The 14409-nt window shown below is 41.6% G+C and overlaps 3 protein-coding genes across 3 annotated transcripts; 2 read left to right on the top strand and 1 right to left on the bottom strand.

Annotated features, from left to right (window-relative positions):
• Positions 1–229: 229 nt before the first annotated feature.
• On the top strand, positions 230–544 carry LACBIDRAFT_307789 (uncharacterized protein; the record flags this gene model as incomplete). The annotated part of the gene is made up of 2 exons (XM_001886375.1): positions 230–283; positions 338–544. The coding sequence occupies 2 exons, from the start codon at positions 230–232 to the stop codon at positions 542–544; spliced, it is 261 nt and encodes an 86-aa protein (XP_001886410.1).
• Positions 545–2883: 2339 nt separating this feature from the next.
• LACBIDRAFT_331919 (uncharacterized protein) lies at positions 2884–3409 on the top strand (the record flags this gene model as incomplete). The annotated part of the gene is made up of 2 exons (XM_001886374.1): positions 2884–2950; positions 3045–3409. The coding sequence occupies 2 exons, from the start codon at positions 2884–2886 to the stop codon at positions 3407–3409; spliced, it is 432 nt and encodes a 143-aa protein (XP_001886409.1).
• Positions 3410–3775: 366 nt separating this feature from the next.
• Positions 3776–5101, bottom strand: LACBIDRAFT_331918 (uncharacterized protein; the record flags this gene model as incomplete). The annotated part of the gene is made up of 7 exons (XM_001886309.1): positions 3776–3875; positions 3962–4038; positions 4097–4162; positions 4272–4359; positions 4419–4665; positions 4724–4933; positions 4984–5101. 7 exons carry the CDS (start codon positions 5099–5101, stop codon positions 3776–3778), a joined length of 906 nt encoding a protein of 301 aa, XP_001886344.1.
• Between the last annotated feature and the right edge of the window lie 9308 nt (positions 5102–14409).

Below are 14409 nucleotides of genomic sequence, written 5' to 3'. Positions count from 1 at the left end.
AGGAAAAGTTTATCCAACAGAAGAATCAAGACCTGATTATATTTGTATTGATAAAGGTTGTCAAGTGTTTGCAACTGCAGTAGCAAATGGAAGTTGGGATATTTGGAAAAAAACTACTCGATTTATTGTGGATGCCTACCACTATATCAATCATCGGGTGTTAGATTTTCTATGCCGAAAATATTGTAATCCCTCACCTGGAGATGGATCTGCTCCAAACCTTGTAGTCATGGCATATGATAAGAATGGTAGAGCATATTTGAAGCGAGCATTCAATACACAGGTATTTATTACTTTATTTAGATTCAATCTCACCTCAACACTGTATTACATCTAGGTTTGTGAACAACTTAATGCATGGCTTGGTGGATATCAATCAATTCTCAAATGTATGACACCTGGAAATTTCAACTGGTTTTTACACACCATGCTGTTCTATCACACAAAGTATGTCCTCCACAAACAAGAGATGAAGAAATCAGATGAAGATGAGGAGGAAAACTTAGGTTTAGATGAAGAAGCTCAAGATGATGAGGACAACTAAATAGTAGTGAAGAGAAAGAGGTGTGCAGAAGTGTATATTAGTGTAAATGTATAGTTAACTGAATAGTAGTAAAGAGAAGTATGCAGAAGTGTATATTACTGTAAATTAACATATACTTGCATTTAAATAGAGGTTTTATACCTTATTCTTCTCATATCCTGTCCCATTCCAGTGGAATTCCCCTGGAATACACAGGAATTCCCCTGGAATACACAGGAATTCCCCTGGAATACACAGGAATTCCCCTGGAATACACAGGAATTCCACAGGAATTCCACAGGAATATACAGGAATACACAGGAATTCCACAGGAATACACAGGAATTCCACAGGAATACACAGGAATTCCACAGGAATACACAGGAATACACAGGAATTCCTGTGTATTCCACAGGAATTCCACTGGAATGACTAGATTCCTGCAGGATTCCTGCAGGAATAGGTGGGGCACTGTAAAGTACTGCGAAATGATGGGGAGTGGGCACTGTGAGCAAAATGGGATGGGGACGGGGACAGAAAAGTGTTTGGGGGCTGGGCGCAAAACAACGGGGAGTAGGCGCTGTGAGCAAAACAGATGAGAACGGGGACAGAAAAGGATTTGGGTGTGAAATGCCATGGGTGGGGTGTGCTCAAGTCGATGGGCGTTGGGCACAAAACGATGGGGAGTGGGCACTGGTAGCAAAATGGATGGGAACGGGGACAGAAAAGCGATGGGGTGTGAAACACCATGAGTGGGGTGCTTGAGTGGGTGGGCGTTGGCCGCAAAACAATGGGGGGTGGGCGCTATTAGTAAAACAGATGGGAAAGGGGAAGGAAAAGCATTTGGGGGGCTGGGTGGGCGCGAAATGACAGGGAATGGGCGCTGTTAGCAAAACAGATGGGAATGGGGACAGAAAAGCATTTGGGTGCAAAATGCAATGGGCAGGTGTGCTTGGGTGGGTGGGCGTTCGGCGTGAAATGACATGGGTTCAGCGCTGTGGGCAAAACAAATGGGAAAGGGGGGTGGAATGATTCGAGGGTGCTGTAGCGGGCTGTGGTGCTGTTGAATTGGTCAATCGGGGCTGTAATTGAGGGGGGGAGACATACCGTGGGCCCCACAGGGTTACAACCTGCTTTTGGAGGCGTCAGTGGCCAATTAGACATAAAGAAAGGAGGGCGGCTTACCTGTGGGACCCACGAACATCGGTCACCACCGAAACAAGGCGGCTAGACAATGTCGAGAGGTTGAGGGGTGTAGGAGGTGGTGGGGGGAGAAAAGGAAGGGTGGGAAAAAATTGTGTTGGGTGGCGGATTCATCAAACGAATGAGCCACATGACTTTTGAACATAAATTTGGGGTAGATATTTGAAATGCTCACCCCGCCAGCTGAACAAAATACAGAATCCCAATGATTGGCACTGTATGCAGCTATGGCAATGTAAGTCTTGTCCACGACATTCAGAGTTTACTATGTAGTTACCTGATTAATTGTTAATAACTTTCTTTTTTCATTAATAATACTAATAACTAGCCCAGTCCATTGGACTGCTATTGGATCTGTCCACTGGAATTCCGTTGGCACTTGCTGTTCATTTCCAGTGGACTGGCTGCTAGTTTGCTGTGAGTCCATAGGAAGTCTGACAGAAAAGTCCAATGGACTTTGAGGTCTGACCAGAAATGCTCGGAAAAGCATTGGAAAATCCCCAGAAAAATTGCTGCAGTGGTAAAGCAAAAAAATACCTGTTCTGGATACCCTCAGTCCGACCAGAGTCCGCTCGGAAAAGCAGTGGCAGCGTAAAAACCTCTGGTTTTCCGTCATTCCGGCAGATTCCCATCATTCTGGCAGATTCTGGTGCCATTCCAGTGGAATTTACCAGCCAAAATTCCACTCCAGCCACGGAATATTGTTATTCCAGGATTTTCACCAGAACAGTCCCCAGAATGGACCTAACCTAACCCTAAGGACCAGAACAGAATGGCACTGGAATGCAGTGACCAGAATGAACACTAAAAATTNCAAATATGGCAAGTTCTATATTTTCAGATAAAAATTAGCAATAAAATCAGAAGAAAAATAGGGATGGTGGTAATGATGTTGGGGTACTGTTTACATGGTCTGTGCGCATTTCCTAATATGGTAATTAATGCAAATATAACCAGAAATCGTGGGGAAAAGGGAAAAAAATAGGGATGGTGCTCACTATTGGTGATGTATTGCTTACATGGTCTGTGCGCATTTCCAAATATGGTAATTAATGCAAATATAGCCAGAAAATCAGCAAAAAAGAATGAACATGATGTAGACTGTTCTTGAGCAAATATAGCCAGAAGATCAGAAAAGAAGGGGAAAAGGTATACACATGGTGTTAACTGTTATTGACAATGTTGGAGTAATGTTTACATGGTCTGTGCACATTTCCAAATATGGTAAAATTGGTAATTAGTGCAAATATAACCAGAAAAACAGCAGAGACATGATGTTACAGTGTTTTGCATATTGTTTTGCACAACCAATTTTCAGACATGAATTATTTGATTGCCTTGATTGCTGCTCGGCCCAAGGTCTACCTTGACGAGCTCCAGGAGGAGCTCTATGCTTCCCGAAATGCTGATGTATCTATTGCTACAATATCGTGGGCCTTGCGTCATTGGGAAATGAGCAACAAGCATGTAGCAAGTGAAGCATTGGAGAGGAATGAGCTGTTGCAGGCCATTTGGCAAGCAGAATATGGTGATATCCCTGCAGAATACTGCGTGTGGTTGGACAAAGCGAGTGTCGACGACAAAACAAATCAGCGCCAAAATGGTGCTAAACTTGATAACTATACCCCTTGTGGCACCAATGATTCGGCATCATCAACAAAAGGAATAATGTCAGGAGAGTAATCTTACTCGCAGAGAGCAATTTCGTGAGAAGTCAAGTTGATGCCCTCCAACTTGGCAAAGTCATGAAGACAGTCACAGAGCTCATGCCCTGCCTCTGGGACTGGAGAGTTTGTGGTGGGAGACATAGGTTTCGACCGCTTCAGGGTGGAAGGGACAGGTCGTGTAGGGGACTTGGATGTGGAGCGACCGCACTTATGAGAAAGTCCCCTGAGAAGGGCGGACACCAATAAAGCCATGGCATCACGGTTAGGGTTTGGCAACACTGCAGCGTGAGCAGAGCTCGAAAAAGGACCAGTTCGTCCACAAGCTTTAGGACTGTTGAGATGGCCATCATGAGCACCATCAAACACATTTATGTTAGGTGGTTCATGCTTGGTTGCATCTCCGGCAGCCTTCACCAATGTCAGACTTGAAGAAGGGCAAATGAAATAGACAGATGTACCATAGCTGCAGCCCAAGTTTTGAGCTGAAGAGGATTCAAACAGACATGTTCACTCATTGGGTTAACGTAACAATATCCAGCTTCGCCGTGTTCTCCCTGGTGCGTCTGACAAGACCACGTCTTCGAGGTCGATTATGAATTTGCCATGTAGTTGGGAAAGCTTGCTAAAGTTGTCAATACATGGAACCTGTAAAGAGATAAGATCAGTGGGATGTTGTATAAGCAACAGATAATATAAGTCTTACCCGAGTGCCGTATGCCAATTCTTTGTCACCACCCACCGTTGGTGCATCTGAGATGGAAGGAGGAAGCTAGATATTGGCGTGAGCTCGCTCATCAATAAAGAAAGGTTTTGCTTACTACATGCTTGATCCGGAAACCCTCCATGTCATCAATGTCAATCTCCACACTGACTTAAACCTTGCTTTTGTCTTTTTTGAGAAGAGCTCCAAGGGCAACACTAAACTGATGGTCATTCTGAATAGAGGGGGTGCCACCCTTGCTGCCGCTTAAGGAGTGAATACGTTATTGGAACTACAACATAGTAAAAGAAAGGGTCAAACGAACACAGCACCGTTCCACCACATTTTAAAGTCGGGGCCTGAGTGTACACCTGGGGCAAACTTGTCGGAAATGCCGTGGACCCCCAAAATTGCCTTGACAAAGTCAACACATGTGATTGAATCCAGTAAGATCATGTCCATCTTTGTATTCTTGCATTTCTTTGGGACAGCCTTTCCCCATCCAGTAGGCGCGGCTGTCGTGCTGGAGTACATGAGGGTGACATTGATAAGGTGGCCCTTTGAAGCAGGTGCTGCGAGCAATGGATGTTAGATTTCAAGATGAATCTTAAATGAGAACAGAAGACGTACCAGTGCTATCAACCCCTGTCCTATAGTGGTTGTTTGTCAAGTTGATTAGAGAAGGTGTGAGGGGCACAGGTGGTTCAGTAGCAACAGGTGTCGGAGTGACTCTTGCAGCATATTGATCATACTGGATACCCGGGGTTACACCAGCGGCGACGAGGGCATCGTTGACCTCCTGATGAGAGTGATAAAAGCAAGGCGGGTTGACTCCATCATCTATGAGATTTTTAGGCAAGACGTATGAAAATCAGGCAAGTAAAACATACCAATCCACACCGGGTTTCTCAACCACCCTTCAGATGGACGCTGGTCATTGGCGTTTCGCGAAATCAGAGGGTGGTTCTCGGCATCGTCCTTGTTGTAAATGGAGCCCTGAGGGTTCATGGTAGTCAGAGAGTGATATCAATCGTTTGAAGGTTCCACTCACATTTTATACTGCTCATCGTGAAAATCCCTCCATTGCTCAGATTTCGAATCGGCTTTGACACTGCAGGGCACTACCAAGAATGGATTCAGGTGGGAAATCGAGGGGAACTGGAGAGAAATGGAGGCCGGTTCTGTAAAAAAAGGATGGACCAACCTCCTATACTTCAGGAAAGATGCTTGGCTGACGACGAGGGAGCTCCATCCCTACAGTTTCAAGCTAAAATATGATTCTGACCTTGATTCAATATTTCGAAGTCTTGAACCTGCACGTAGAAAGTATTCTGGCTGCCGAAAAATGAGGACGGTGGGTTCAGGGTTTGGGATGTGACCAAAATGTCATGTCGCAACACAGCCAAACAGCGCTCACGAAAATTTGGTTGTGCAAAACAATATGCAAAACACTGTAACCATTGTTGACAATGTTGGGGTACTGTTTACATGGTCTGTGCACATTTCCAAATAGCTGTTGTCAGGTTCAGGGTACATATCCAAAAAAGGAAATATAAGTATTTCTAGTAAAAGAATAGCAGAAAAATCACAAAAAAATGGAGTTGGTATATGCAGTGTATACAATATGGGGCACTGCCTTCAGGGTCCATGTCAGGGCCATTTATATATACCCACAAAAGGAAATATGATCTTGTATGACGAAAAAGTCAAGAAATTCAAGATAATGAGGATTCTGCTTATCAGGGTTCATTCAATGGGATGTCAGGATGATGGTCACATGACCAATTACCAAAAATGGTCAAAAACAAAAGTTGTAGCTGGCACTGTAGCTTCCCAAATTTGGTTGAATTGTGTTCTGAGGTGCTCCCATTGTGGAGATATGAGATAAAAGATTTTCAAAAGTGGATTCCAGTCCATACATGTGGAATCCGGTGGAATCCAGCGGAATATGTAGGGCATCAAAAAGTACAGGCAGCAATGGTGAAAAATTGGAGGTCTTTATTGTCCCCCTGTAATCTCTGCCAAGCTCAGCTCAACTCTGTCAGAGCTCTGCCAAGCTTGGGTGGTTTTTAAGGTAGGGGGGGAAAAAGTTGGCTGGGGGTGTACTTTACAGTTCCCCCTGATTCCTGCAGGACTGGACAGAGTCCTGCAGGAATCCTCAGAACTCTGCCAAGCATGGCAGAGATTGGCAGGATGTCTGCTAAATTGTAGTCTAAGTCTGACTTTCATAGTCTTTTGTAGTTCTATCACTAAACTTTGTAATCTAAGTCCAACTTTCATAGTCTATTAGTAAACCTTGTAGTGTACGTCTGACTTTTGTAAACTTTGTAGTCTGACAGTGTCAGTTTCCCTTTCAGGGCATGCACCTTCCTCTTTTGATAATTTTCCCATAATATAATAATTATAGCCCTTACTCTTAGCCTTCTAAATATCCAACACTCTTGAAAATTCTTTACTTCATTTCTCCACACCAGAAACACTTCAGAACATAATTCAGGAAGCTACAGTATAGGTCTACAACTTTGATTTTGACCATTTTTGGTAACTGGTCATGTGACCAACATCTCAACATCCCCTTACATGGACCTGAATCATGTTTCTTCACTTTTGGGTCAAACCATATGAGATTTCCTTTTTGGGATGGACCCTAAAGTAGACCCTGAAGGTAGTGCCCAACAGAATTTATAATTTTTCTGGCTTTTGTCTGATTTTCTTTGCTATTTTTCTATCACATTGCTCTAGATTCTGAACGATGGACCCTAATATTATAAACAACAGTGAGAACTATTTGAATGTTTTGGGTGAGGTGAAATCCCAGTCCTCAGGACTGGCCCAAGTCCTGCAGAGCTTGGCTGTGACCCACCTGCCAACTCAATATGGGTGCCCTGTTATCAAAAACTACCTGAACTCAGCTGAGCTCAGGCAGAGCTTGGCAGAAATTATAGGGAGACAATAATGACCTCAATTGGTAAAGCATTGCTTCATTAAAAAAACAAAGCTTCCTCTGCCATTGCCCAGTAAATGAGTTGAGCTTTGCCAAGTAGGCCAAACTCCAGCTGGAGTGGAGGCAAAATCAATATCTTGAAAGGCACATTAGATTGAAATTCAAAGTTTGTCATGATGAAAAAGCACCATCAACATCAGTATTGAAGTGGTACAGAAGTGAGGATGGGTATGCCAAAAAGACCCATGAAGGGAGCTCAATAAGAACTCCTGCCTTCTAGAGAACCAGCCAGGTTTTTGAGTGTGGTCAAAGTCACTTCCTGCAGTGGTGTGCAGCAGAGTTAGGAGAAGGAGAAAGGGATGGAAATCAGACCAGGGAGACCATACACCATGAGAAGGCAGACACCAACAATATTTTTGCTATCTGCATAAGGGTGACAATGTACTCTGTCCTGACCAGGAAACATACCATTCATGCAGAGGTTCCAGAAGCACCCAAACAGGGGCTTGGCATTTGTGTATCTCTGCTCATGCCACTCAGCACACCAGTCGAATTTTTCTGCAATGCCAGGGAAGAATGGTGTCACATACAGCTTCAAAAATCATCTGTGCAGAGTCAGTTCAGCCCACTTCAGTCACCCACTGACAACTGACTATTAGTCTTGCAAACTCCATGAATACTACAGGACTAAATGTCAGGGTGTATATCTGTATTGTATATATTTCTTGGGCTTGTATATCTCCACTTTTACCTAAATATATTTTGTTGTCCAATGTCACACTAAATATATTTCCTCACTGGAATGGACTCCAAATATATTTCTTATGCCTGGACCCTGAATTGTGACTGTCACAATGTAGAAATATATTTCTTGTCTAGGTTGGACTTGGGATATATTTTGCAGCTAGGGTTTACTAAGGATATATTTTTTCAGCCACAAGGGGTGTCTGGGGTCCTATATTTAAGAGAAAAACTTGGGATTTTTATAAATATAGGGGATATGGAATTTAACTATTATTTTGTAGGCAGAATACCCTCATTGGGATTTTTGTTGACAGATATTTACCAATAGCTTTGACCCATGTGTAGTATATGCATTGATGTGTGCACTATTTCCTAATTGGGCCATTTCCTAATTAAGAAAAGTGTTACACTTTTTTCTGACACACCTGATGTCAGGCACAGTGCACATTTAGGTTGGGAACTGTTTCCCACGCTTTTTGGGCCAGAAGAGTTAATGGCTAGCAGGGTGTTGTCATTGTTAATGACAATGTCCGCATATTTCCCAATTGGGAAAGTCATTACATAATATCAGTTTAGTTTGTAGTGTCCGCTTTTTTCATTACAACACTTTGTAGTGTCCGCTTTTTTCATTAGAAGTGTGTGTAGTGTCCGCTTTTTTCATTAGAAGAATGTGTAGTGTCTGCTTTATTCATTACAAAATTGTGTAGTGTCCGCTTTTTTCATTACAACACCTTGTAGTGTCCGCTTTATTCTTGTGTAGTGTCCACTTTATTCATTACAACACTGTGTAGTGTCCGCTTTATTCATTACAAAATTGTGTAGTGTTCGCTTTTTTCATTAGAAATCTGTGTAGTGTCCGCTTTTTTCATTACAAAACTGTGTAGTGTCCACTTTATTCATTGCAAAACTGTGTAGTGTCCACTTTATTCATTGCAAAATTGTGTAGTGTCCGCTTTATTCATTACAAAATTGTGTAGTGTCCGCTTTTTTATTACAACACTGTGTAGTGTCCGCTTTATTCATTACAAAATTGTGAAGTGTCCGCTTTTTTCATTAGAAACTGTGTAGTGTCCGTTTTTTTCATTAGAAAACTGCGCAGTGTCCACTTCTTGCATTACAAAGGTGCGTAGTGTCCGCTTTTTCATTAGAAGAATGTGTAGTATCTGCTTTATTCATTACAAAATTGTGCAGTGTCCGTTTTTTCATTAGAAATCTGTGCAGTGTCCGCTTTTTTCATTACAAAATTGTGTAGTGTCCACTTTTTCATTACAAGTGTGTATGTAGTGTCTGCTTTTTTCATTAGAAAATTTTGTGGTCTGCCTTTCTGATATCTTGTGACTCCAGCAAAACAGCGCTTCATCATTTGGAATTCATACACCAGTTGTGTTTTGACTGAGCATCAAGTGTCCTAACTTTCCCCTTGAACAGCATCTGACAGTAGCCCCAACAGCTGGCAAATCAATCACTGAGATTGTCTTGAAGGAGATCATGTTGAGGTTGGCTATGGTCAGACATAGATGGACAGAGATGAGTCCCCAGGGAGATGCAATGAATGTTGGACAACATGACTGAAACTGGCCAAGGGGACAAATAGGACACTTGATGCTCAGTCAAAACACAATTTGTGTATGGATTCCAAATGATGAAGCACAATTTTGTAATGAATAAAGCAGACACTACACAATTTTGCAATGAATAAAGTGGACAAACATGTTTTTCTTCCCCAAAGCCTCAACCGGTCTTTGGTTGTAAAATTTATTACACCTCAACTCACATAAATTGCATACGTAGATAGATATTTTAATTCTCCATAGACTGATCAAAGATTTAAGCAATTCCGTGAAGATTTTACTGAGATATGGCAAAAACGGAAAGGATATACATTCAAATTGCATATAAAAATATTTTTGGCCATATCTCAACCAATTCTTGACCATTTTTGATGATTGAGGGACCTAAAATCAAGTAAAAATGTGTGCGAGTAGGGTCCAACACGTGATGGGACGAACGACCGGTTGCAACCGGTCTAAACCAGTCTTTTTCGGTTATTAAATATTTACAAAAACATGGCAACTGGCAACTGGACTGACCACAAATGTGGGCAACTGCAACTGGAAAAAGACCGAACCATGGTTCAGTCCAGTTCAGTCCTATGTATATTTTCAGTCCTGTATACTGGACCTGCAAACACTATCTAGCTTTGAAAAAGAGACTACAAATTTGTCTCCAGCAGCGAAAATTTGAAATTGATGTTGCATCTCCCTGGGGACTCATCTCTGTCCATCTATGTCTGACCATAGCCAAATTCAACATGATCTCTTTCAAGACAATCTCAGTGAATGATTTGCCAGCTGTTGGGGCTACAGTCAGATGCTGTCCAAGAGAAAAGTTAGGACACTTGATGCTCAGTAAAACACAACTTGTGTAATGAATAAAGTGGACACTACAAAGTGTTGGAATGAAAAAAGCGGACACTACAAACCAAACTGATATTCTGTAATGACTTTCCCAATTGGGAAATATGCAAAGATCATCATGAACAATGACAACACTAAGGTAGCCACTAACTCTTCTGGCTCAAAAAGCATGGGAAACAATTCCCCACCTAAATGTGCACTGTGCCTGACATCAGGTGTGGCAGAAAAAAGTGTGAAGCTTTTCCCAATTAGGACATAGTGCACACATCATCATTAACAAACCATGCTAGCCATTAACTCTGCTGGCCCAAAAAGCATGGGAAACAGTTCCCAACCTAAATGTGCACTGTGCCTGACATCAGGTGTGGCAGAAAAAAGCTTTCCTAATTGGGAAATGGCCCAATTAGGAAATAGTGCGCACATCAAAGCTTATACTACACATGGGTCAAAGCTATTGGTAAATATCTGTCAACACACATCCCAATGAGGGTATTCTGCCTACAAAATAATAGGTAAATCCCCTATCCCCTATATTATAAAAAATCACAAGTTTTTCTCTTAAATATAGGACCCCAGACACCCCTTGTGGCTGAAGAAATATATCCTTAGTCAACCCTAGCTGCCAAATATATCCCAAGTCCATCCCAGCCAAGAAATATATTTCTACATTGTGACAGTCACAATTCAGGGTCCAGGCATAAGAAATATATTTCGAGTCCATTCCAGTGGGGAAATATTTTTTGGGGTGTATGACACACTAGAAATATATTTAGCGTGATATTGGACAACAAAATATATTTAGGTAAAATAAGCCCCAGAATATATACAATATGGATATACACCCTGACATTTAGTCCTGTAATGTTCATGGAGTTTGCAAGACTAATAGTCAGTTGTCAGTGGGTGACTGAAGTGAGACACCACTATGGCCCACCTGCAGACAAAGTCATTTATAGGCCAATACGAGAGTATTGTCCCCTTCCAGAGGTTGAACCTCTGGCTAAGTATCAAAGATGCTATTGATGTGTATGCTAATTTTTGACTTGGGTAGATTGCATGACAGCTGAAAATAGTGGTTGGAAGTCCAGTCTCATGACTGGAAAAAGACCATAACCAGACTGGACCAAGACTGCAAAAAAACAGGCATGTGGTCCAGTCTTTTCATTTTTGAGAAGTAAAGACTGCAAAAAGGCTGGTCTAAATGAATTGGTTAGGACTGGCTTTTTGCAGCCCACTAAATACCCTTCCAAACACACTCAAGCACATATTAATTGGTTCAAAACTGACAAAGATATGATTGAAAATGTAAAATTTCACAGAAAATGGTAGATGTACCAGACCTTTTTTATAAAAACACCAATTCTTAATGGAATTTAACATTCTTGGGCTCTTTTTAAAGCTACAAATAATGTTAATAGATTTACTGATTCATAATTTTAAAATATTGGCCAAAAGACCAGTCTTAAACCAGTCAAAACCAAAGAAAGACCACAAAAAGACCACACTGTGGTTTTTTTTGGTCTGGCCTGGTCTTTTGACTTCTGGGACAAAGGCAGACCAGTCAAAGTTATGGTTAAAGCCCTGGGGCATCAACAAACCATACCAGACTGAACTTTTAAACACTAGCTGCAAAGAATCCCTAGCACCTTGCATACTTCACTCTAACCAAGGAAAGATTGAGGTTATATATTGTCAAGATATATTTATATTTTAGATATATATTTTTGGCATGTAAAATGCAACAGCCAGATCACAGCTTTGGCAGAGGGAACAATTTGGCTGGTGGGAGTGGGCTCTATCTTGATACCAAGACCTTGCCTCTCTAAAAAAAGCAAATTGGGAACCTTTGGACCAAATAGCTGAGGTCTTTGACTGACAGAGTATTTTGTGAACTGAGCAGCTGAGAAATCTATCTGTAATGTTTGTGGCCTAGAAAAATATCTATAGTGTCATTTGAAGTGGATAATACTAAAATAAAGCAAGTCAAGAATCTTGGACTGAATAGCTTCAAGGCAGCACAGTGCTGTCCAGGGGCAGTTCTAGATGTTTTCAAACAACAAAGTACTTTGTGAACTCTGAGCAGCTGCTGTATCCATTGTGTTATTTGAGGTTGATGATATGTAAGCAACTTAAGAGCCTTGGACTGAATAGCTTCAAGATAGCACTATCCAGGCATTTTCAACAACAAAGAACTTTGTGAACTCTGAACAGCTGTAAAACTGTAATGCAAACTGATTCATGATCTCCATCTGTCCATCAGATTGTGGGTGGTATGACATCGTCAGGGACTGTCTCATACCCATTAGTTGACAAATTTCTTTCCAAAAGTCTCCTCTCCACCTTGTATCCCTGTCTGATATGATTTGTCTTGGAATTCCAAATTTTGATATGATGTGCTTGAAGAACAATCTTGCAGTTTCTACTTTGGTGATCTTGGTTGTTGTGGGTATGAAGATTGTGTATTTGGTGAGTTTGTCAAATGATCACTAATACATTGTCGAATCCATTTGAAGTTGGTAACTCCAGAATGAAATCCATGCTGACAACTTCAAAGGGCTGCATTGGCATTGGGATGGACTGAAGTAAACCCACTGTGCTGTGTCGCCAGGGTTTTATCTTCTGACAAACATCACAGGTATTAACGAAAACCTTGATTTCTCTGGACATCCTAGGCCAATAGTAAGTACTACTGATCTGATTGTCGGTTTTGAAGTACCCTCCATGTGCAGCCTCGGTAATGGTGTTGTGTGCCTCCTGCATAATGTCGATGTGAAGCCCTTTAAATAGATAAGTCCTTCCTTGGAGACATGATATTGTGGAAACATGATGTTCATTCCTTCCTCTTTTTCTTTACTCATATGTACTAGTTTGAAGTGTGGATCCTTGATGTATGCATCCTTCCATTGCCAAATCTCCTGCTCATCTATCTGGATGATGGTGGAATACATTCATGGGGCATCACATTGGACAACAGGTTCCTTGCCTTCTCCTAATGGTAAGGTGATATTGAGACTCATGTTGTAGCGACCATTAGCAATTTTTCCTCAAACTTTGGTTTAAGTTCTTCATGCATTCCTTGTAAAGGATCCTCCACTGGTTTTAACTGTAATGGATCAAACTGTACATCCAGGGGACTACTCTGAGGCAGCATATGGCATCAGAGTTGAGAAATTGGGTCTACATTAGAGTGCACCCTTCTAGCCTGATAAACGATCTTCATATTTGGAAAAGGTGAGTAAACCAGTAATTGATCCTGTAAGTGGAGTTTAATTGATTACAACTGTCCACCTCCTAAGTCCTACTTGGAGTGCAACTAGCTGGTCAATGGGGGCGATTCCTTGCCTTTTGACCTGCCAGCGCACTCCTTATATACTCCAGTCTTTCATTTTCAAATGCATCAGTGTTTGATGCGTATGCGGAGTTAGCTGATGTAGCTATTCTTAGCTTGGCATGATCTCGCGTGTTTCTTTCTATGGCCCGGTTTACCGGTTTGACAGATGACATCACAAAATGATTAACATTCCCTGATGTGTTGATGTGCATGTGTACGCATTTACCAATAGTCTTCAGCCTTCCATCGTTTCCGAGTTTTTAATTAAAATGCCTTGTCTTGGCTTGTCTTTTCATTACGGAGGTCGGGAGACACTCCAAAGGTGTTTTCAAATGTCTTTCTTAATTGTCAGGGGGTTCTGTCTTTTTCTCATGTTTGTACTTGTGACATTCAGACACATCAGTCTTTGATGCGTACGCAGGAACTGCTGTACATGACTTTCTGAATGTCCGTGAGCCACGCTAAGTCTTTGTACATTTACTACCTAGGTGTAGTTTAGTCTTTCAATGTTTCAGACATGCCGTTTAAGCGTCTATGTCGTCTTTTCTGCATTTCTTGTATAAGCACGAGTTTTCACAATAAATCCATTATGTGTTTCTAAACCCTTTGGTAGTAATGCAATTCTTCTCCCTGTGTTGGGTGTTTACTCTAGAACCTCTTCATGCTCTATTTCATGGTAGGTGAATCTTAGATAGGATCCAAGTATAATGTCACGATGTGTACTGCTGCCAGTTCCAAAGCCTTGTCCTATTTTCAGATTCCACGTATTTGTATTTTTAGTCAACTGCGCCGGGTATGCACATTGACTCTTTGTATCATTGCAATTGTATGTAGTGTATTTATTAGAAATGACCTTTATCGGTAAAATCGTTAAAATTGA

This window comes from Laccaria bicolor, genomic scaffold (genome assembly GCF_000143565.1).
Source record: "Laccaria bicolor S238N-H82 LACBIscaffold_37 genomic scaffold, whole genome shotgun sequence".
NCBI lineage: Eukaryota > Fungi > Basidiomycota > Agaricomycetes > Agaricales > Hydnangiaceae > Laccaria > Laccaria bicolor.
The sequence above is the reverse complement of the archived record's forward strand: the minus strand, read 5'-3'. Positions and strand labels throughout refer to the sequence as shown.